Source organism: Panthera tigris, chromosome B2 (genome assembly GCF_018350195.1).
Source record: "Panthera tigris isolate Pti1 chromosome B2, P.tigris_Pti1_mat1.1, whole genome shotgun sequence".
Taxonomy (NCBI): Eukaryota; Metazoa; Chordata; class Mammalia; order Carnivora; family Felidae; genus Panthera; species Panthera tigris.
In genome coordinates, this window is record NC_056664.1 from 367863 (window position 1) to 389235 (window position 21373).

The 21373-nt window shown below is 41.1% G+C and overlaps 2 protein-coding genes across 2 annotated transcripts in view; one reads left to right on the top strand and one right to left on the bottom strand.

The window, feature by feature from the left end:
- Positions 1-21373, top strand: part of LOC102959787 (olfactory receptor 2H2-like) — a 258157-nt gene that overhangs the window by 44377 nt on the left and 192407 nt on the right. The window lies entirely within an intron of this gene.
- Positions 16110-17561, bottom strand: LOC102957797 (olfactory receptor 12D2-like). The gene has a single exon (XM_007085920.2). The coding sequence runs from the start codon at positions 17479-17481 to the stop codon at positions 16528-16530; it is 954 nt and encodes a 317-aa protein (XP_007085982.2). The 5' UTR covers positions 17482-17561; the 3' UTR covers positions 16110-16527.

Consider the following 21373-nt stretch of genomic DNA (forward strand, 5'->3'; position numbering starts at 1 on the left):
TTCTTGGTTGACCCATTCACTGTTTAGTAACATGTTATTTGGCCTCAATGTATTCATGGTCTTTCCAGAATTTTTCTTGCGGTTGATTTCTAGTTTCAGAGTGTTGTGATCAGAAAAGATGCATGGTATGACTGATCTTTTTGAATTTGTTGAGACTTCTCTTGTGGCCTAATATGTGATCTGTTCTAGAGAGTGTTCATTTCATGTGCATGTGGTAAGAATGTATATTCTGCTGTGTTACAATGGAATGTTTCGAATAAATTTGTTAAATCCATCTGGTCTAGTATGTCTTTCAAAGCCATTGCTCTCATGTTGATTTTCCATTTGGATAATCTGTCCATTGATGTGTTAAAGTCCCCTACTATTACGGTATTACTATCGACTATTTCCTTTATGCTTGTTATTAATTGTATGTGTTTGAGTGCCCTCATGTTGGGTCCATAAATATTTATAATTATTTTATCTTCTTGTTGGATTGTAATAATCCAATTATTATTATGTATTATCCTTCTTTGTCTCTTGTTACAGTCTTTGGTTTAAAGTCTGTTTTTTTCTGGTATAAGTATTGCTACCCCAGCTTTCTTTTGAGACCCATTTGGATGATAAATGTTTCCCCATCCCCTCACTTTCAATCTTCAGGTGTGTTTAATTCTGAAATGCATCTCTTGTAGGAAGCATATAGATAAGTTAAAAAAAAATCAATTCTGTTAACCTATGTCCTTTGATTGGTGTGTTTAGTTCATTTACATTCAAAGTAATTATTGATAGATGTCTATTTATTGCCATTTTGTTTCTTGTTTTGTGGTTGTTTCTATAGTTTTTCTCTGGCCTTTTCTTCTCTTGCTCTCTTTCATGGTTTACTGGTTTTCTTTAGTGATATTCTTGAATTCTTTTCTGTTTATTCTTTGCTTATCTTTAAGTGCCTTTTGATTTGTCATTACTATTAGGTTTGTATATAACATCTTCTGCATATAATAGTCTGTATTAAACTGATGGTTGCTTAAGTTTGAATGCATTCTTTACTCCACCCCACCCCCATTTTAGGTATATGGTGTCATATGTTAACATCCTTTTATTTTGTGAATGTTTTGACTGATTTTTATAGATATATTTATTTTTCATACTCTCATTTATGATGTTTCCACTCAGAGATTCCTCTTTAATATTTCTTGCAGGGCTGGTTTAGTGGTCACAAGCTTCTTTTGTTTTTGTTTGTCTGAGAAAGTTTTTATCTCTCCTTCCATATCTGAATGATAGCCTTGCTTGATAGAGTATATTTGGCTGCAGATTTTTTCCATTCAGCACTTTGAATATGTCATGCTAATCCGTTCTGGTTTGCAGAATTTCTGCTGAAAAATCCTCTGATAACCTTATGGGATTTCCTTTGTATATAACTGATTTCTTTTCTCCTGCTGCTTTTAAAATTCTCTCTTTTAACTACTTTTTGCCATTTTAATTACTGTGTGTCTTGGCATGGACATCGTTGGGTCAGTTTTTTGGATCTGGATTTCTGTTTCTTACCCCCAGAAGGAAGTTTTAAGCTATTATTTCTTAAAAAATTTTTTCTGCCCCCTTTTCTTTTCTTCTTCTGGGATTCTTATAATATTGACGTTATTATGCTTGATGGAGTCACTGAGTTCCCTAAGTCTATTTGCATAATTTTTTCTCTCTTTTGCTTGATTACTATCCATTACTCTGTCTTCCAGATCATTAATTCATTCCTCTGCTTCATCTAGGCTGTTATTTATTCCCTTAAGAGTATTTTTATTTCATTTATTGTGTTTTTCACCTCTGTTTTTTTTTTTTTATCTCCTTGTTAAGGGACTCACTGATGTCCTCAGCTTCTTTCTCAAGTCCAATGAGTATCTTTATGATAATTACTTAAATTTTATATCAGGCATATTACTTAAGTCTGTTTTGCTCTTGTTGAGGTCTCAATAATTCATTTTTATTTTTATTTCCCTTGCCTCCAGAGACATGTCTAGTAAGAAGTTGCTGTGGCTGAGGCTACAGAGGTACTGCCTGTTTTCTCCCATAGGATTTTGATGGTTTCCTGTCTTACATGTGTCTTTCATCCATTTATTTTTTGTGTATGGTGTAAGAAAGTGGTGCAGGTTCATTCTTTTGCATGTCGCTGTCCTGTTCTCCCAGCACCATTTCTGAAAGAGATTGTTTTGTTTTTGTTTTTTCCATTGGATATTCTTTTCTTCTTTGTCAAGGTTAGTTGGCCATATATTTGTTGGTCCATTTCTGGGTTCTTTATCCTATTCCATTGATCTGTGTGTCTATTTTTTGCCAGTATCATACTGTCTTGATGATTACAGCTTTGTAATAGAGTTTGAAGTCTGGAATTGTGATGTCTCCAGCTTTTGTTTTCTTTTTCTTTTTTTTTTTTTTTTTAAATTTTTTTTTTCAACGTTTTTTATTTATTTTTGGGACAGAGAGAGACAGAGCATGAACGGGGGAGGGGCAGAGAGAGAGGGAGACACAGAATCGGAAACAGGCTCCAGGCTCCGAGCCATCAGCCCAGAGCCTGATGCGGGGCTCGAACTCACGGACCACGAGATCGTGACCTGGCTGAAGTCGGACGCTTAACCGACTGCGCCACCCAGGCACCCCTTGTTTTCTTTTTCAACATTATTTTGTCTATTAGGGGTCTTTTGTGTCCCCATAAAAATTTTAGATTGTTTGTTCTAGCTCTGTGAAGAATGCTGGTGTTGTTTTGATAGGGCTTGCATTGAATGTGTAGATTGCTTTGGGTAGCAGCAACATTTTAACAATATTTGTTCTTCCAATCCATGAGCATGGCATGTTTTTCCGTGTCTTCTTCAATTTTGTTCATGAACTTTCTATAGTTTTCAGCATACACATCTTTTACCTCCTTAGGTTTATTCCTAGGCATCTTATAGTTTTTAGTGCAATTATAAATGGGATCAATTCTCTGATATGTCTTTCTGCTGCTTCATTGTATAGAAATGCAACTGATCTCTGTACATTGATTTTATATCCTGTGACTTTGCTGAATTCATGTATCAGTTCTAGCAGTTCTTTTGTAGAGTCTTTGGGTTTTCCAGGTAGAGTATCAGGTTATTTGTGAAGAGTGAAAGTTTGACTTCTTCCTTGCTGATTTGTATGCCTTTTACTTCTTTTTGTTGCCTGATTGCTGAGGGTAAGACTTCCAGTACTATGTTGCACAACACTGATGAGAGTGGACATCCCTGCCATGTTCCTGATCTTAGGGGGGAAGTTCTCAGTTTTTCCCCATTGAGGATGATATTAGCTGTGGGTCTTTCATATACTACTTCTATGATCTTGAGGCATGTTCCTTCTATCCCTACTTTCTTGAGGGTTTTTATCAAGAAAGACTCTGTATTTTGTCAAATGCTTTTTCTGCATCTATTGAAAGGATCGTATGGTTCCTATCCCTTCTTTTATTAATATGGTGTATCATGTTGATTGATTTGCAAATCTTCAACCAGCCCTGCAGCCCAGAAACGAATCCCACTTGATCGTGGTGAATAGTTCTTTTAATGTACTGTTAGATTCGATTTGATAATATCTTGTTGAGAATTTGTGCATCCATGTTCATCAAAAATTGGCCTGTAATTCTCCTTTTAGCGAGGTCTTTGTCTGGTTTAGGAATCAAGGTAATTCTGGTTTCATAGAATAAATTTGGAAGCTTTCCTTCCATTTCTATTCTTTGGAACAGTTTGAGGAGAATAGGTATTAACTCTTCATTAAATGTCTAGAAGCATTCCCCTGGGAAACCATCTGGCCCAGGACTTTTACTTATGGGGATACTTTTAAAAACCGAGTCGATTTTGGGGCACATGGGTGGCTCAGTCGGTTGAGCATCCGACTTCGGCTCAGGTCATGATCTCGCAGTTTGTGGGTTCAAGCCCCGCCTCAGGCTCTGTGCTGACAGCTCAGAGACTGGAGCCTGCTTCAGATCTTGTGTCTCCCTCCCTCTCTTCCCCTCCCCTGCTTGCACTCTCTCTTGCCTATTCTCTCTCTCAAAAATAAATGAATGTTAAAAAAATAAAAAAAAAAAAACTAAGTTAATTTTTTTTTTGCTTGTTATGGGCCTGTTCAAATTTTCTATTTTTTCCTGTTTGATTTTTGGTACTGTGTTAGTGCCTGGATGTTTGTCCATTTCTTCCAGATTGTCCAGTTTGTTGGCGTATAATTTTTCATGGTATTCTCTTATAATTGTATTTCTGTGGTGTTGGTTGTGATCTCTCCTCTTTTATTCATGATTTTATTTATTTGGGTCCTCTCTCTTTTCTTTTTAAGAAGTCTGGCTAGGGGGTTATCAATTTTGTTTATTCTTTCAAAAAAAAAAAAAACAGCCCTTAGGGACGCCTGGGTGTCTCAGTCATTTAAGCATCCAACTTTGGCTCAGCTCATGATCTCACAGTCTGTGAGTTCAAGCCCCGTGTTGGGCTCTGTGCTGATGGCTCATAGCCTGGAGCCTGCTTCAGATTCCGTGTCTTCCTCTTTCTCTCTCTGCCCCTCCCCTGCTTGCACTCTCTCTCTGTCTCTCTCTCAAAAGTAAATAAACATGAAAAAACAAACAAATAAACAAAAAAACAACTCTTCGATTCATTGATCTGTTCTATTGGTTTTTTTTTTTTTTTTTTTTTTGGATTCTATACCATTTATTTCCACTGTAGTCTTTAGTATTTCCCTTATTCTGCTGGCTTTGGGCTTTATTTGCTGCTCCTTTTCTAGCTCCTTTAGGTGCAAGATTAGGTTGTGTATTTGGGGCCTTTCTTGCTCCTTTGGATAGGACTGAATGTGTTTTTTAAAATTTTTTTAATGTATATTAATTTTTGAGAGAGAGAGAGAGCCAGAGCATGAGAAGTGGAGTGGCGGAAAGAGAGAGAGAGGGAGATGCAGAATCAGAGGCTGGCTCCAGGTCCCGAGCTGTCAGCCCGACATGGGGCTCGAACTCACAAACTGCGAGATCATGACCTGAGCTGAAGTCAGATGCTTGACCAACTGAATCACTCAGGCACCCGAGGCCTGAATGTTTTTTAAAATGTCTTTATGGGTGAGGCTGAGAAGATGGTGGATTGTCAGGATTCTAAACTCACCTCGGGTTCCGGAAGAAGGCGGTGTAGGAGGACGCGGGGCTCACAGCGCGTCCGGCCGATCACTTAGATTCCACCTACACCTGCCTAAAGAACCCAGAAAACCGCCAGAGGATTAGCAGAAGGGAGTCTCCGGAGTCAAGCGCAGACTAGAGGCCCACGGAAGAGGGTAGGAAGGGCGGCGAGGCGGTGCGCGCTCCACGGACTGGCGGGAGGGAGCCGGGGCGGAGGGGCGGCTCGCCGGCCAAGCGGAGCCCCCGAGTCTGGCTGGCAAAAGCGGAGGGGCCGGACAGACTGTGTTCTGACAGCAAGCGCGACTTAGCGTCTGGGAGGTCATAAGCTAACAGCTCTGCTCGGAAAGCGGGAAGGCTGGAGGACAAAGGGAGGGAGAGCTGCCGAGCCCCCGGACGGCAGAGCTCAGCTTGGCGGGGAACAAAGGCGCCAGCGCCATCTCCCCCGCCCATCCCCCAGCCAAAATCCCAAAGGGAACCAGTTCCTGCCAGGGAACTTGCTCGCTCCGCGCAAACACCCAACTCTGTGCTTCTGCGGAGCCAAACCTCCGGCAGCGGATCTGACTCCCTCCCGCTGCCACAGGGCCCCTCCTGAAGTGGATCACCTAAGGAGAAGCGAGCTAAGCCTGCCCCTCCAGCCCCCGTGCACCTTGCCTACCCACCCCAGCTAATACGCCAGATCCCCAGCAACACAAGCCTGGCAGTGTGCAAGTAGCCCAGACGGGCCACGCCACCCCACAGTGAATCCCGCCCCTAGGAGAGGGGAAGAGAAGGCACACAACAGTCTGACTGTGGCCCCAGCAGTGGGCTGGGGGCAGACATCGGGTCGGACTGCGGCCCTGCCCACTAACTCCAGTTATACACCACAGCACAGGGGAAGTACCCTGCAGGTCCTCACCACGCCAGGGACTCTCCAAAATGACCAAACGGAAGAATTCCCCTCAGAAGAATCTCCAGGAAATAACAACAGCTAATGAACTGATCAAAAAGGATTTAAATAATATAACAGAAAGTGAATTTAGAATAATAGTCATAAAATTAATCGCTGGGCTTGAAAACAGTATAGAGGACAGCAGAGAATCTCTTGCTACAGAGATCAAGGGACTAAGGAACAGTCACGAGGAGCTGAAAAACGCTTTAAACGAAATGCAAAACAAAATGGAAACCACAATGGCTCGGCTTGAAGAGGCAGAGGAGAGAATAGGTGAACTAGAAGATAAAGTTATGGAGAAAGAGGAAGCTGAAAGAAAGAGAGATAAAAAAATCCAGGAGTATGAGGGGAAAATTAGAGAACTAAGTGATACACTAAAAAGAAATAATATACGCATAATTGGTATCCCAGAGGAGGAAGAGAGAGGGAAAGGTGCTGAAGGGGTACTTGAACAAATTATAGCTGAGAACTTCCCTGAACTGGGGAAGGAAAAAGGCATTGAAATCCAAGAGGCACAGAGAACTCCCTTCAGACGTAACTTGAATCGATCTTCTGCACGACATATCATAGTGAAACTGGCAAAATACAAGGATAAAGAGAAAATTCTGAAAGCAGCAAGGGATAAACGTGCCCTCAGATATAAAGGGAGACCTATAAGACTCGTGACTGATCTCTCCTTTGAAACTTGGCAGGCCAGAAAGGCTTGGCACGATATCTACAGTGTGCTAAACAGAAAAAATATGCAGCCGAGAATCCTTTATCCAGCAAGTCTGTCATTTAGAATAGAAGGAGAGATAAAGGTCTTCCCAAACAAACAAAAACTGAAGGAATTTGTCACCATGAAACCAGCCCTACAAGAGATCCTAAGGGGGATCCTGTGAGACAAAGTACCAGAGACATCACTACAAACATAAAACATACAGACATCACAATGACTCTAAACCCATATCTTTCTATAATAACACTGAATGTAAATGGATTAAATGCGCCAACTAAAAGACATAGGGTATCAGAATGGATAAAAAAACAAGACCCATCTATTTGCTGTCTACAAGAGACTCATTTTAGATCTGAGGACACCTTTAGATTGAGAGTGAGGGGATGGAGAACTATTTATCATGCTCCTGGAAGCCAAAAGAAAGCTGGAGTAGCCATACTTATATCAGACAAACTAGACTTTAAATTAAAGGCTGTAACAAGAGATGAAGAAGGGCATTATATAATAATCACAGGGTCTATCCACCAGGAAGAGCTAACTATTATAAATGTCTATGCGCCAAATACCCGAGCCCCCAGATATATAAAACAATTACTCATAAACATAAGCAACCTTATTGATAAGAATGTGGTCATTGCAGGGGACTTTAACACCCCACTTACAGAAATGGATAGATCATCTAGACACACAGTCAATAAAGAAACAAGGGCCCTGAATGATACATTGGATCAGATGGACTTGACAGATATATTTAGAACTCTGCATCCCAAAGCAACAGAATATACTTTCTTCTCGAGTGCACATGGAACATTCTCCAAGATAGATCATATACTGGGTCACAAAACAGCCCTTCATAAGTTTACAAGAATTGAAATTATACCATGCATACTTTCAGACCACAATGCTATGAAGCTTGAAATCAACCACAGGAAAAAGTCTGGAAAACCTCCAAAAGCATGGAGGTTAAAGAACACCCTACTAACGAATGAGTGGGTCAACCAGGCAATTAGAGAAGAAATTAAAATATATATGGAAACAAACGAAAATGAAAATACAACAATCCAAACGCTCTGGGATGCAGCGAAGGCAGTCCTGAGAGGAAAATACATTGCAATCCAGGCCTATCTCAAGAAACAAGAAAAATCCCAAATACAAAATCTAATAGCACACCTAAAGGAAATAGAAGCAGAACAGCAAAGGCAGCCTAAACCCAGCAGAAGAAGAGAAATAATAAAGATCAGAGCAGAAATAAACAATATAGAATCTAAAAAAACTGTAGAGCAGATCAACGAAACCAAGAGTTGGTTTTTTGAAAAAATAAACAAAATTGACAAACCTCTAGCCAGGCTTCTCAAAAAGAAAAGGGAGATGACCCAAATAGATAAAATCATGAATGAAAATGGAATGATTACAACCAATCCCTCAGACATACAAACAATTATCAGGGAATACTATGAAAAATTATATGCCAGCAAATTGGACAACCTGGAAGAAATGGACAAATTTCTAAACACCCACACTCTTCCAAAACTCAATCAGGAGGAAATAGAAAGCTTGAACAGACCCATAACCAGCGAAGAAATTGAATCGGTTATCAAAAATCTCCCAACAAATAAGAGTCCAGGACCAGATGGCTTCCCAGGGGAGTTCTACCAGACATTTAAAGCAGAGATAACACCTATCCTTCTCAAGCTATTCCAAGAAATAGAAAGGGAAGGAAAACTTCCAGACTCATTCTATGAAGCCAGTATTACTTTGATTCCTAAACCAGACAGAGACCCAGTAAAAAAAGAGAACTACAGGCCAATATCCCTGATGAATATGGATGCAAAAATTCTTAATAAGATACTAGCAAATCGAATTCAACAGCATATAAAAAGAATTATTCACCATGATCAAGTGGGATTCATTCCTGGGATGCAGGGCTGGTTCAACATTCGCAAATCGATCAAAGTGATACATCACATTAACAAAAAAAAAAGAGAAGAACCATATGATCCTGTCAATCGATGCAGAAAAGGCCTTTGACAAAATCCAGCACCCTTTCTTAATAAAAACCCTTGAGAAAGTCGGGATAGAAGGAACATACTTAAAGATCATAAAGGCCATTTATGAAAAGCCCACAGCTAACATCATCCTCAATGGGAAAAAACTGAGAGCTTTTTCCCTGAGATCAGGAACACGACAGGGATGCCCACTGTCACCGCTGTTGTTCAATATAGTGCTGGAAGTTCTAGCATCAGCAATCAGACAACAAAAGGAAATCAAAGGCATCAAAATTGGCAAAGATGAAGTCAAGCTTTCGCTTTTTGCAGATGACATGATATTATACATGGAAAATCCGATAGACTCCACCAAAAGTCTGCTAGAACTGATACATGAATTCAGCAAAGTTGCAGGATACAAAATCAACGTGCAGAAATCAGTTGCATTCTTATACACTAACAATGAAGCAACAGAAAGACAAATGAAGAAACTGATCCCATTCACAATTGCACCAAGAAGCATAAAATACCTAGGAATAAATCTAACCAAAGATGTAAAAGATCTGTATGCTGAAAACTATAGAAAGCTTATGCAGGTAATTGAAGAAGATATAAAGAAATGGAAAGACATTCCATGCTCATGGATTGGAAGAATAAATATTGTCAAAATGTCAATACTACCCAAAGCCATCTACACATTCAATGCAATCCCAATCAAAATTGCACCAGCATTCTTCTCGAAACTAGAACAAGCAATCCTAAAATTCATATGGAACCACAAAAGGCCCCGAATAGCCAAAGTAATTTTGAAGAAGAAGACCAAAGCAGGAGGCATCACAATCCCAGAATTTAGCCTCTACTACAAAGCTGTCATCATCAAGACAGCATGGTATTGGCATAAAAACAGACACATAGACCAATGGAATAGAATAGAAACCCCAGAACTAGACCCACAAACGTATGGCCAACTCATCTTTGACAAAGCAGGAAAGAACATCCAATGGAAAAAAGACAGTCTCTTTAACAAATGGTGCTGGGAGAACTGGACAGCAACATGCAGAAGGCTGAAACTAGACCACTTTCTCACACCATTCACAAAAATAAAGTCAAAATGGATAAAGGACCTGAATGTGAGACAGGAAACCATCAAAACCTTAGAGGAGAAAGCAGGAAAAGACCTCTCTGACCTCAGCCGTAGCAATCTCTTACTCGGCACATCCCCAAAGGCAAGGGAATTAAAAGCAAAAGTGAATTACTGGGACCTTATGAAGATAAAAAGCTTCTGCACAGCAAAGGAAACAACCAACAAAACTAAAAGGCAGCCAACGGAATGGGAAAAGATATTTGCAAATGACACATCGGACAAAGGGCTAGTATCCAAAATCTATAAAGAGCTCATCAAACTCCACACCCGAAAAACAAATAACCCAGTGAAGAAATGGGCAGAAAACATGAATAGACACTTCTCTAAAGAAGACATCCGGATGGCCAACAGGCACATGAAAAGATGCTCAACGTCGCTCCTTATCAGGGAAATACAAATCAAAACCACACTCAGATACCACCTCACGCCAGTCAGAGTGGCCAAAATGAAGAAATCAGGAGACTATAGATGCTGGAGAGGATGTGGAGAAACAGGAACCCTCTTGCACTGTTGGTGGGAATGCAAATTGGTGCAGCCGCTCTGGAAAGCAGTGTGGAGGTTCCTCAGAAAATTAAAAATAGACCTACCCTATGACCCAGCAATAGCACTGCTAGGAATTTATCCAAGGGATACAGGAGTAATGATGCATAGGGGTACCTGTACCCCAATGTTTATAGCGGCACTCTCAACAATAGCCAAATTATGGAAAGAGCCTAAATGTCCATCAACTGATGAATGGATAAAGAAATTGTGGTTTATATACACAATGGAATACTACGTGGCAATGAGAAAAAATGAAATATGGCCTTTTGTAGCAACATGGATGGAACTGGAGAGTGTGATGCTAAGTGAAATAAGCCATACAGAGAAAGACAGATACCATATGGTTTCACTCTTATGTGGATCCTGAGAAACATAACAGAAACCCATGGGGGAGGGGAAGGAAGGAAAGAAAAAAAAAAAAGAGGTTAGAGTGGGAGAGAGCCAAAGCATAAGAGACTGTTAAAAACTGAGAACAAACTGAGGGTTGATGGGGGGTGGGAGGGAGGGCAGGGTGGGTGATGGGTATTGAGGAGGGCACCTTTTGGGATGAGCACTGGGTGTTGTATGGAAACCAATTTGACAGTAAATTTCATATATTAAAAAATAAAAAAAATAAATAAATAAATAAAAAAAATAAACTCACCTCAATGCACAGATACAATGAGATAACACTCACACCAGCTTAAATATCCCAGAAAAAGACCCAATGACTGGCAGAACAAACTCCACAACCAAGGGTAGAGAAGAGGCCACAAGGAAGAAGGTTGGAAAGGCAGAGATGCAATTTGAGACCTAAAAGGACTGTGGCCATCTGTGGACCAGAAGAAACCAAGAGCACCGTGAAGGTCAAAAAACAGATGATCCCACTGGGGACCTGCACAGTGAAGATGAACCCCCAAAACATTTGGCTTTGAAAGCCAGAGGAGTCAAATTTCATGAGGTCTCACAAACAGCCTGGACTTACAGCCTGGAATTCTTAAAATCAGCCTGCCTGTCTCTGGGAGAGCCCTGAAGGCATTAGGAAGCAGAGTCTGAGCCCTTAAAGCTACAGCACAACAAACAGCTCTAGCAGATATAGCATAGAGCCGGTAGTTTGAAAAACACCAGGAGAGACAGGAGGATTTACTCATCACAGAGCATGTTTGGAGAGAAAAGACTCCTCCAGGAACAAAGGAACTGGCCAGTGTTATTTCCCTCCCCCACACCCATGCATAAGTACGTGGCCACTTGTGGGAACCAACACTGCCTCCACACTTGCTTCCTAACTTGCTTGCACCAAGCCCCACCCCCACGTGCTTCCCGATCCAGCCTTTCCAGTCACACTTGCCTCAGTCCCAGAACTGCAGGCTCCTCCCCCAGAACACCAAAGCGAACCTCACAAGCACTTTATCTCCTGACCTTCACCTTGTGTGGGGCCTCAGTCTTGGTTGCTGTGGCGGGGGACGCACTGTGGCAACAGAAGCCTGAGGTGCACCTTATTAAAAATGAGGGACCCACTCATATGCCCATTGCAGATCCCCTTAAGTTGGCCATCCTGGCAGTGGCGTCCACAGATGTCAATTAGCAAGCACACCACCAATGTGTACCTGTTAATACCCACCCACACCTGGCAGGGACCAAACGCTACCCACATAGGAAAAAAGGCCACTGCAGATAACTGAACTGAAGGGGAAAGCAGAAAAGAACACGACAGAGACACTCCCTGAAGTGCCAGGTCCTGGGCAAAGAGGACACAGCACTGCAGGGCATTTCAAGACCTTTTCTTCATAAGGCCATTACCGTCAAGAACAAGAGACATAACTGCCTTCTCTAACACACAGAGACAGACACAGGTAGAGTTAGAAAAAGTGAGGCGCGAGAGAAATATGTCTCAAAAGTAACAGGACCAAACCACAGCAAGAGAACAAACCGAGGGTTATGGAGGGTGGTGGGTGGGGGCGGGCCAAAAGGGTGACAGGTATTAGGAGGGCACTTGTTAGGATGAGCACTGGGTGTCATATGTAAGTGATGAATCACCGGCTTCTACTTCTGAAGCCAAGACTACACTGTTGTTAACTAGAATATAAATTAACAAAAACAAACACACTGACAGTGCCATTATGACACTTACACTATGATCAGAATCTCCTCAATGTCATTTAATACACAAGCCATGTTCAATTTTTCCAGTTGTCTTTCAGTAAATTCTTAGACTTAGGATTTGAGAAAGGTTCTTACAATGTATCTTGTTTTATGTTTCTTATTCCCTTATTTCATAGCACACCCCCCCTTTTATCATGTCATTGACCTACTGGAGAAATCTGATTATCTGTCCTATACGTGTTCCATATTCTAAATTAGACTTACTGCTTATTTATAGTCTTAACTTCTATTCCTATATCCTATATAGACTCGTTTTGATTGGTCTCCACCTGTTGAGTGATACATTCAGCTAGGAATGGCTGGGGCACTCTCCTGGGCCCTCATTGACATTTCCCTGTTGGGAGTCAATGTTGTGGCTAGACCACCTGTTATGATTGTTATTATAATTGCAAGACACACTCCAGCAACAACCATCAGGGAGCTTTGAAAAGGCAAGATTTATCACTCAGTCCTGTGGGTACACAGTACTGCTGAGGCCACACAGGGCTTGGGGAAAGGGAGAGAGCACAGGGGCCTGGGGCTCTGCCTGTGTTGGGATCGGGGGAGGAGTGTCTAGGGTATTGGGCATTTACTCTTCTTTGCTGAATTTAAAACATAAGAGCAGTAATTAAAGCACGGGAAGGGAAAAGCAGGGTCACTCAAGTGACCAGCTGTCTATGTCACCAGGGTTCTCTCAAAGGGGAACTGCATGGGTCACTCGAGTGACCAGCTGTCTATGTCACCAGGGTGCTCTCAAAGGGGAACTGCATGGGTCACTCGAGTGATCAGCTATTTGTGTCACCAGGGCTCTCTCAAAGGGGAACTGCATGGGTGGGGCGCTCTGCTCCTTATGTAGTTATGTATTTGGCGATATGTTTATTCCAGGTGGCTAACTTTGAAATGGATGTCTCAGCAACAAAAAGCTTAATGTCAGGCACCTACATTACAATAAAAAAAACCTGTTAGCACTTAAACTACAAAACTGATACTGAGATAGAAGCTTGATTAGATCTTTGATAACTTTGAGGCAGAATATCTCAAAGTTGCTGTTTTATTTCTGTTATAGCATCTCATGAGACAGTGCTTGTCCTACTTTTAGTGATGCTATTTATATTATTGACCAGTGGGGTCAGGTGGTGTCAGTCTGTTCCATGTATTATTCAATTTCCAATCATCTTTAACCATATTATATTAGTTTATTTGTTATGTTATATTATATTATAATTTTATTTTTTAATGTTTTTATTTATTTTTGAGAGAGACAGAGAGAGAGTGAGCAAACAGGGGAGGGGCAGAGAGAGAGGGAGACACAGAATCTGAAGCAGGCTCCAGGCTCCAAGCTGTCAGCACAGAGCCCGATGCAGGGTTTGAACTGCAAACTGTAAGATCATGACCTGAGCCGAAGTTGGATGCTCAACCGAATGTTACCCGGGCTCCCCTCACCTAATAATTTTACAATCCATTCATGATGTATGCCTAAAATTATTTAATTCTTTAAGCATAATTCCCTTTGGAAAATTATGATTAATTAACACATAGTGTTATATTAGTTTCAGGTGTACAATAATGATTGAACAATTCTATAAATGACTCAGTGCTCATCAGGATAAGTATACTCTTTTTTTTTTAAATTTTATTTTGGGAGGATAAGTGTACTCTTAATCATTTTCACCAATTTCCACCATCTCCTACCCACATCCCCTCTGTCAACTACCAGCTCATTTTCTGTACCTAAGAGTCTGTTTTTTGTCTTTTCTTCTCTTTGTTCATTTGTTTGGTTTCTTAAATTATACAAATAAAAAAATAATATGGTATTTGTCTTTATCTGACTTATTTCATTTAGCATGATATCCTCCAGGTCTATTCACATAGTCACAAATGGCAGGATTTCCTTTTTTTCTCACGACTGAAAAATATTCCATATATAAACACAAATGTATGTCTGTGTCTACCTAGGGCAGATAACTGGATGCATCAGTTTGAAGTTCTTGAGATAAAAAGGAACCAAGCTTGAGAAACTGGACCCAACAAGCCTCATCTGTACCTTGACCCAATGTAGGTGAAAAGACATAGACTCTGACTAATACTGCAACGGGATGAGATTTTAGTATTATTTGGAGGGAGAATAAGTGTGATTTGTATGTGGGGACAATGTTAATTATTAGAGTTGGACTAGAGTGGATTAAAGATGTCCACAAAATTTTTTTGATGTTCTTTCCCATGAAAGGTAGGGATTTCTTCTCTATAAAGTTTGTTAGGCCTGTGACCATTTTGTCCCAGAGAGAATAGTACAGGTGATGTCAATACTGGTTCTTGGGTTTGTTGGAGAGATGACTGGCAGCTTTTGCCGTGGTCTGTTGGCCCCCCCGTAGAGTGTCAAGCCCGAGGCCTCCATGCTGCAAAAGCACAGAACAGCCACTTGGAGAGAGCGGACCAAGGGAGACCCAGACAGAGACTTTGCCAGCTCTCAGCTCTTCTACGCGAGGATGCTCACGTCAGCTCAGCCACGGCACAAGCATGATCGAGGAGAACCAGCCCTGCCCTGCTCTGTTCTTCCCAGTTCCTGAGCCTCGGAAGAATGCAATTGACTGGCGTAGGTGTCTTCAGCTTCTGTGTTTGGGGATGCTAGTGTGTTAGGCAGCAGTAGCCAACCAGATAATGACGTGTTCTTCTCTGGTTCACGGCCTGCGTGGAGCTTGGATTTTGTAAACAATTCTGATCAACAGAAATGAGGGGCTGGAGACAGTTCAGGGTAGAAATGTCTTCTCCACAGACACATTTTATTTTTTTTTTTATAAACAAAAGTAGAATTGAGGGACTAAAAACAGGGATGAGATCAAACCACATTGTTTGTGTTCACAAAAGTGGATGCAGAGAATTTGAACAGTCAGTCCCTGAGCTCACAAAGGCCTGTCACAGTCTTCACCTGCATCTATAAATAGTCATAAATGTTTCTCCCACCATCGCTCATGCACAGAAACCACCCCCGGGATTCAGAAAATAGGGAACACAGTGCCTCCCGACATTAGCTCCAGAAGTGTCTCAGCAATTATGATTTAGTTGCTTTCGTTACATTTGGGTTTGGTGACAAGTAAGGAAAACAAGACAACATTTTGATAAATTTTGCACATTTCATCAGTATTATGTCACACTGCATCATAACAGTCACTGGAAATTGTCATAGAAATAGTAAAACCAAACAAAAAATAGGAAGTATTTTGAAACTCAACATTTTCCATGACCAAACACTGAGGGAAAAATTACCTATTAAGTAGCTAGAGAGGGACTCTGAGATTTTAATTTCATTCTGTCCCCACTTTCAACAAGATTTAACAGGACTCTTTTACCATTCATCCGGTTGACTTTAAAAAAATCTCTGGAGATAAAGGATCCACAGCACTTAGATAAACCATTGGCTATTTTATCCCTGTCAATTAGTGCTTAAATCATTTGTTTTAATCATTTATTTGCCTCCAGCTTAGGGAAAAAAGAAATCATAACGTAATGGTTAAAAATTCCTCTTAACTCATTCTCATATATGAATTACCATTTCTTATCCTATTAAATGTTCAAATTCAATTCCTCAAAATATAACAGTATAAGAATTTTATTGCTCACCTTAGAATACATTAACTTAGAAGAAGCACACAGATAAACAGCCCTAAGTAGTGTTCATGTACCCAATATGTGAGTGATATAGGCATATTTCTATCCCTGATGTCATTAGAGAATCCATAAGAATACATAAAAAATCAGTTTTATGAAGTGATATCCTGAACAAAAACCGAACATTAGGATTCTATGGCTGATGTCCCATGGGTTCAGGTTTCCATTTTGCTACCTAAGAATGCATTATTTAACACAATCTGGACTTTCTCATTTATCTTTTCTTCAGACTACACCTGTTACACATATTGTACATGATCTGAGAAGCAGTCTAACCTCACACACCAACTTCATCATCGCCTATTGCTTCCTGTCTTAGAAGTGTGCTCTAGATGTGTTCAGGTCGCCCCTCCTACTGAAGACACTACTCAAGGCAGCCTTCACGTCCTTGTTCCTCAGTGTATAGATCAGTGGGTTCAGCATAGGAGTGACCACAGTGTACATGATGGCAGCGACCTGGTCCTGGTCCATGGAGCTGCCTGAGGTAGGAGATAGGTAAGTGAAGATAACAGGAGCATAGAGAAGAATGACCACCATGAAGTGAGAGGCACACGTGGACAGTGCTTTGCGGAGCGCACTACAGGAGTAGGTCTTGGAGAAAAGAGAGATGATTATGGAGAAGTAGGAGAGAAGTGTTAGGAAGAAGGGGCCCATGGCAATGGTCCCGGTAACCGTGTTGAGAAGCCACTGGTTGAGCTCCGTGTTCCCGCAGGCCAACTCCAGCAAAGGCTTGACATCACAGAAGAAGTGATGGATCTGATGAGAACCACAGAAGTTCAAGCGAGAGGTCATCATGGAGTGCAACAGGGCATGGAAAAAACCAATGGTCCAGACTGTGACAGCCATCTGGGTACAGAGCTGGTAATTCATGATGACAGAGTAATGCAGTGGCCTGCAGATGGCCACAAAGCGGTCAAAGGCCATCACGGCCAACAGCATGGCCTCCGTGCTGCCCAGGAAGTGGAAGAAGTGAAGCTGGGTTATGCATCCCAAGAAGGAAATTGCCTTGTGTGTAGAGAAGAAGTTCTCCAGCATCTTTGGCAGTGTCACCGTGGAGTAGCAGATATCTAGACACGACAGATTTCCCAGGAAGAAATACATGGGTAAATGGAGTCTTGGATCAGAGACGACAACCAGGACGACTGCTCCATTGCCAACCACACTGACCACGTAAATTGCAAGGAAAACCACGAAGAGATAAGGCTGCAGTGCTTGGATGTCTGTGACTCCCAGGAGGAGAAATGCAGTGACTGAGGTTTGATTCAGCATCGCTTAAGAGAAAGGATGAATTACTCTCTGGAGCGTACCCCTGTTGAGAATCAGAGACTTTGTAGTGGAGGATTTTCCCGTCTACACAATGGTACTTTGAGGGAGAGCATTGTTGTTTTACACAGTTCCCACATCAGACCTTGTATAGGATTTGCCTCATTAGACTATTAGATATTATGGTGAACTGTTGGTTATGGGCCATTGGCCCACCATTTTCCCCCCTCATTTGATTTGTCATTAATATGTCTCTTTCTCCCAGAGACTCAGAGCACGTAGCCAACCTACCATCTTCTCTGGCTGTGCACATCTACCTTCTGATACAAGTGTCCTCTCATCTCCTTAATGAACTGTAATGGGGGTTCTAATGAACTCTAACTACTTGCCCAGACTGCTATATCCAGACATTGTAAGAAAGCACCTGAAGGATTTTTAATTAAGAAAAATAGACAAGGAAAGAATGACACCAATGCAAGGAGGTCTGAATTAATATCCAGATGTGGGATTGCCTCTTATAAAAAGGCAAATCTTGGAGAACCTGAGTGGCTCAGTTGGTTGGGGTCCGACTTTGGCTCAGGTCATGATCTCATGGCTTGTTAGTTCAAGTCCCATGTGGGGCTCTGTCTACCACTCAGAGCCTGGAGCTTGCTTCAGATTCTGTGTCTTCCTCTCTCTCTACCCCTCCCCCACTCTCACTGTGTCTCTCTGTGTCTCAAAAATAAATACACATTAAAAAATTTTTTTAAAAAGGCACATCTTTCTAAGTTTGGGGGAAATCCCTAGAGGAGCATAGAAAGATTTGATGTGAGAGGAATTGGAGTGGGTTAATGAGGGACCACTTCTCCATAGCCTGTGGGATTCTAGGCCATAGAGATGGAGGAATTTAGAGAATATACCCAACCTGTGCTGGGCCTCTGTGAAAGGCTGGCTCCATGCAGGTCAGAGTAGTTTGCTTTGATGACCATGTGTGTTCTGCACAGTGTTAATCCTACCTCTCCTGTGTAAGATACATATGATATGGCAAATATCATTTTGAGTTCTCTGACTCATCAAACTAAGTTGTATCAAAAATCCATTTAGGGAAGAGACCTCTGTCTAATATTTAAGGAAAATTTCCAATCAGACTTGTTCTTATTCAGTGATTTATTTCACTGCAATTTTAATAGTGAGAGATTGCATATTTATCTGGAGAAAAATTAGGAAGCCAGGCATGCTGAATTCAGAATGTATATGGCAATAAAAGTATATAAAGAGCCTTCACAATCCACAAATGCAATGAGGAATCCATCATAAAATAGGAAACCAGCTCTAGATCTGGGCGCTTACTTGCATATAAACAAGCATGCAGAAAATATGGGGTCCTCTCAGCCCAAGTCCTAAGGCATTCTCTTACCTGATTGTCGGATTCACAGCCTGCCCAGCTTTTCAGGTTTACACTCCCAACAGCTGAGAATGGCAGGAAGATATTTGAAGTGACTGTTCGTATTGGGATTGCAGCATGAGCTCTTCATGTTCAGAAACGTCTTTGTCTCCTTCTGACATTCTTCCTGCCTCTCAGGAGCCACAGACCTTAGGCATATAAACACGGAGAGAGTGTCCCCTGGGTGTGAGCATGATCGCTGTGAGAATAAACAGGGTATTTTCCCATACTTGCAATTCAAGACAATTCCTCTTGGGTGTTGCTATCTTGAGTTCCATCTTTTTTTTTTTTTTTTTGCCCCCACTGCTCCAAGTTTTTCGTTTCTATGTTTCTTCCTTATTTGCAGAGTCGTGGACAGCAGGATTGTCAGGGGCCTTCTATGTTTTCTTAGTTCTATTACCTTTTCTTCCCTTGTCATCATGGGAACTTCCCTGAGAAACTTTGTGAGAGGGGTGCCTGGGTGGCTCCATCAGTTAAGCATCCGACTTCGGCTCAGGTCGTGATCTCACGGTAGGTGAGTTTGAGTCCCACGTCAGGCTCTGCGCTGACAGCTTGGAGCCTGGAGCCTGTTTTGGACTTTGTGTTTCTCTCTCTCTCTGACCCTTCCCTGTTCATGCTCTGTCTCTCTCTGTCTGAAAAATAAATAAACATTAAAAAAAATTAAAAAAAAAAACTGTGAAAAACTGAAAAAAAAAACCTGGCAATGTTTGGTAAGGAATGGAGGCCAGTTGTGTTCCATTGACCTGTACAGATGATGATAATCTTTAACATTCTACATAATTTTTACTATGGTCCTGTGGAAAACAAGACAGAGGAACAAGGAGAAGTAGGATTGCTTTTATTTATTCCAAATTAGATTCTTCATTGTTGGTAATAGTGTTAAATTTGTTTGTTTAAAATAGACATCCCAAGGCTCACATCTTTCTCTAAGGGATGAGGCTGGTCTCTCCTTGTGTATCCTCTCTTGTTGCTGCAACCTTTATGTGAGAATATTCTGTGAGCCTCTTCCCAGGAATACATGCAATCTGACATCCATACAAACTTTCTCATAACAGTTATAAACACCATGTACCCTGTCCATCTTTGTGTTGAGATCCATTATTGTTGCTTTGCACGAATGCATTGTATATTAATCACGATAAAAATTCCTCTTTCAGGGCGTGCCTGGGTGGGCCCTTCAGATAAGCAGCCGGCTCTTGATTTTGGCTCAGGTAGCTTACTTATGGTTTGTGGATGGAGCCGGGCAATGGGCTCCGGACCCACACAGGAAGCCTGCTTTGGATTCTCGCTCTCTCCTCTCTCTCTCCCCTTCCTGTACTCACTTTCTTTCCTCTCTTTCAAAATAAACAAATAAACTTCAGAAAAATATTCCTTGTTCAAGCATATGCTAAACATATTATAGAAATAAAAATAATCTCATTGTAGAAACTATTGTTCTGAGTTCCTTATGTGCAAATACTCATTTATTTCTTCCAAATATCCAGGGAGGGATGAACTAACATCATATTTACTTTACAAGATAATGGCAGCTAAAAGGATTTAAGTAATTTGGCTGTTTCCCCCAGTGTTATTGAGGAATAATTGACAAGTATATTTGTATATGTTTCATATTTTAAATTTTTAATTATTTTATTTTTAAATTTACATCCAAGTTCACTAGCATATAGTACAACAATGATTTCAGGAGTAGATAACAGTGATTCATCCCCTATGTATAACACCCAGTACTCATTCCAACAAGTGTCATCCTTAATGCCTCTTATTCATTTAGCCCATCCCCCCCACTCACAACCCCTCCAGCCACCCTCAGTTTGTCCTCTGTATTTAAGAGTCTCTTATGTTTTGTCCCCCTTTCTGTTTTTATATTATTTTTGCTTCCCTTCCCATATGTTCATCGGTTTTGTATCTCAAATTCCTCATATGAGTGAAGTCATATGATATTTGTCTTCCTCTGACTAATTTTGCTTAGCATAATGCCCTCTAGTTCCATCCACATTGTTGCAAATGGCAAGATTTCATTCTTTTTTATTGCTGAGTAATGATCCATTGTATATATATACCACATCTTCTTTATCCATTCATCTATCAGAGGACATTTTGGCTCTTTCCATACTTTGGCCATTGTTGATGGTGGTGCTATATACATTGGGGTGCATGTGCTCCTTTGAAACATCACACCTGTATCCCTTGGATAAATACCTAATAGTGCAATTGCTACATCATAGGGTAGTTCTATTTTTAATTTTTTGAGGAACCTCCATACTGTTTTCCAGAGCGGATGCAACTAGTCTGCATTCCCACCAGCAGTGCAAAAGAGATCTTCTCTCTCCACATCCTTGCCAATATCTGTTGTTGCCTGAGTTGTTATGTTAGCCATTCTGACAGGTGTGAGGTGGTATCTCAGTGTGGTTTTGATTTGTATTTCCCTGATGATGAGTGATGTTGAGCATTTTCTTATGTGTCTGTTAGCCATCT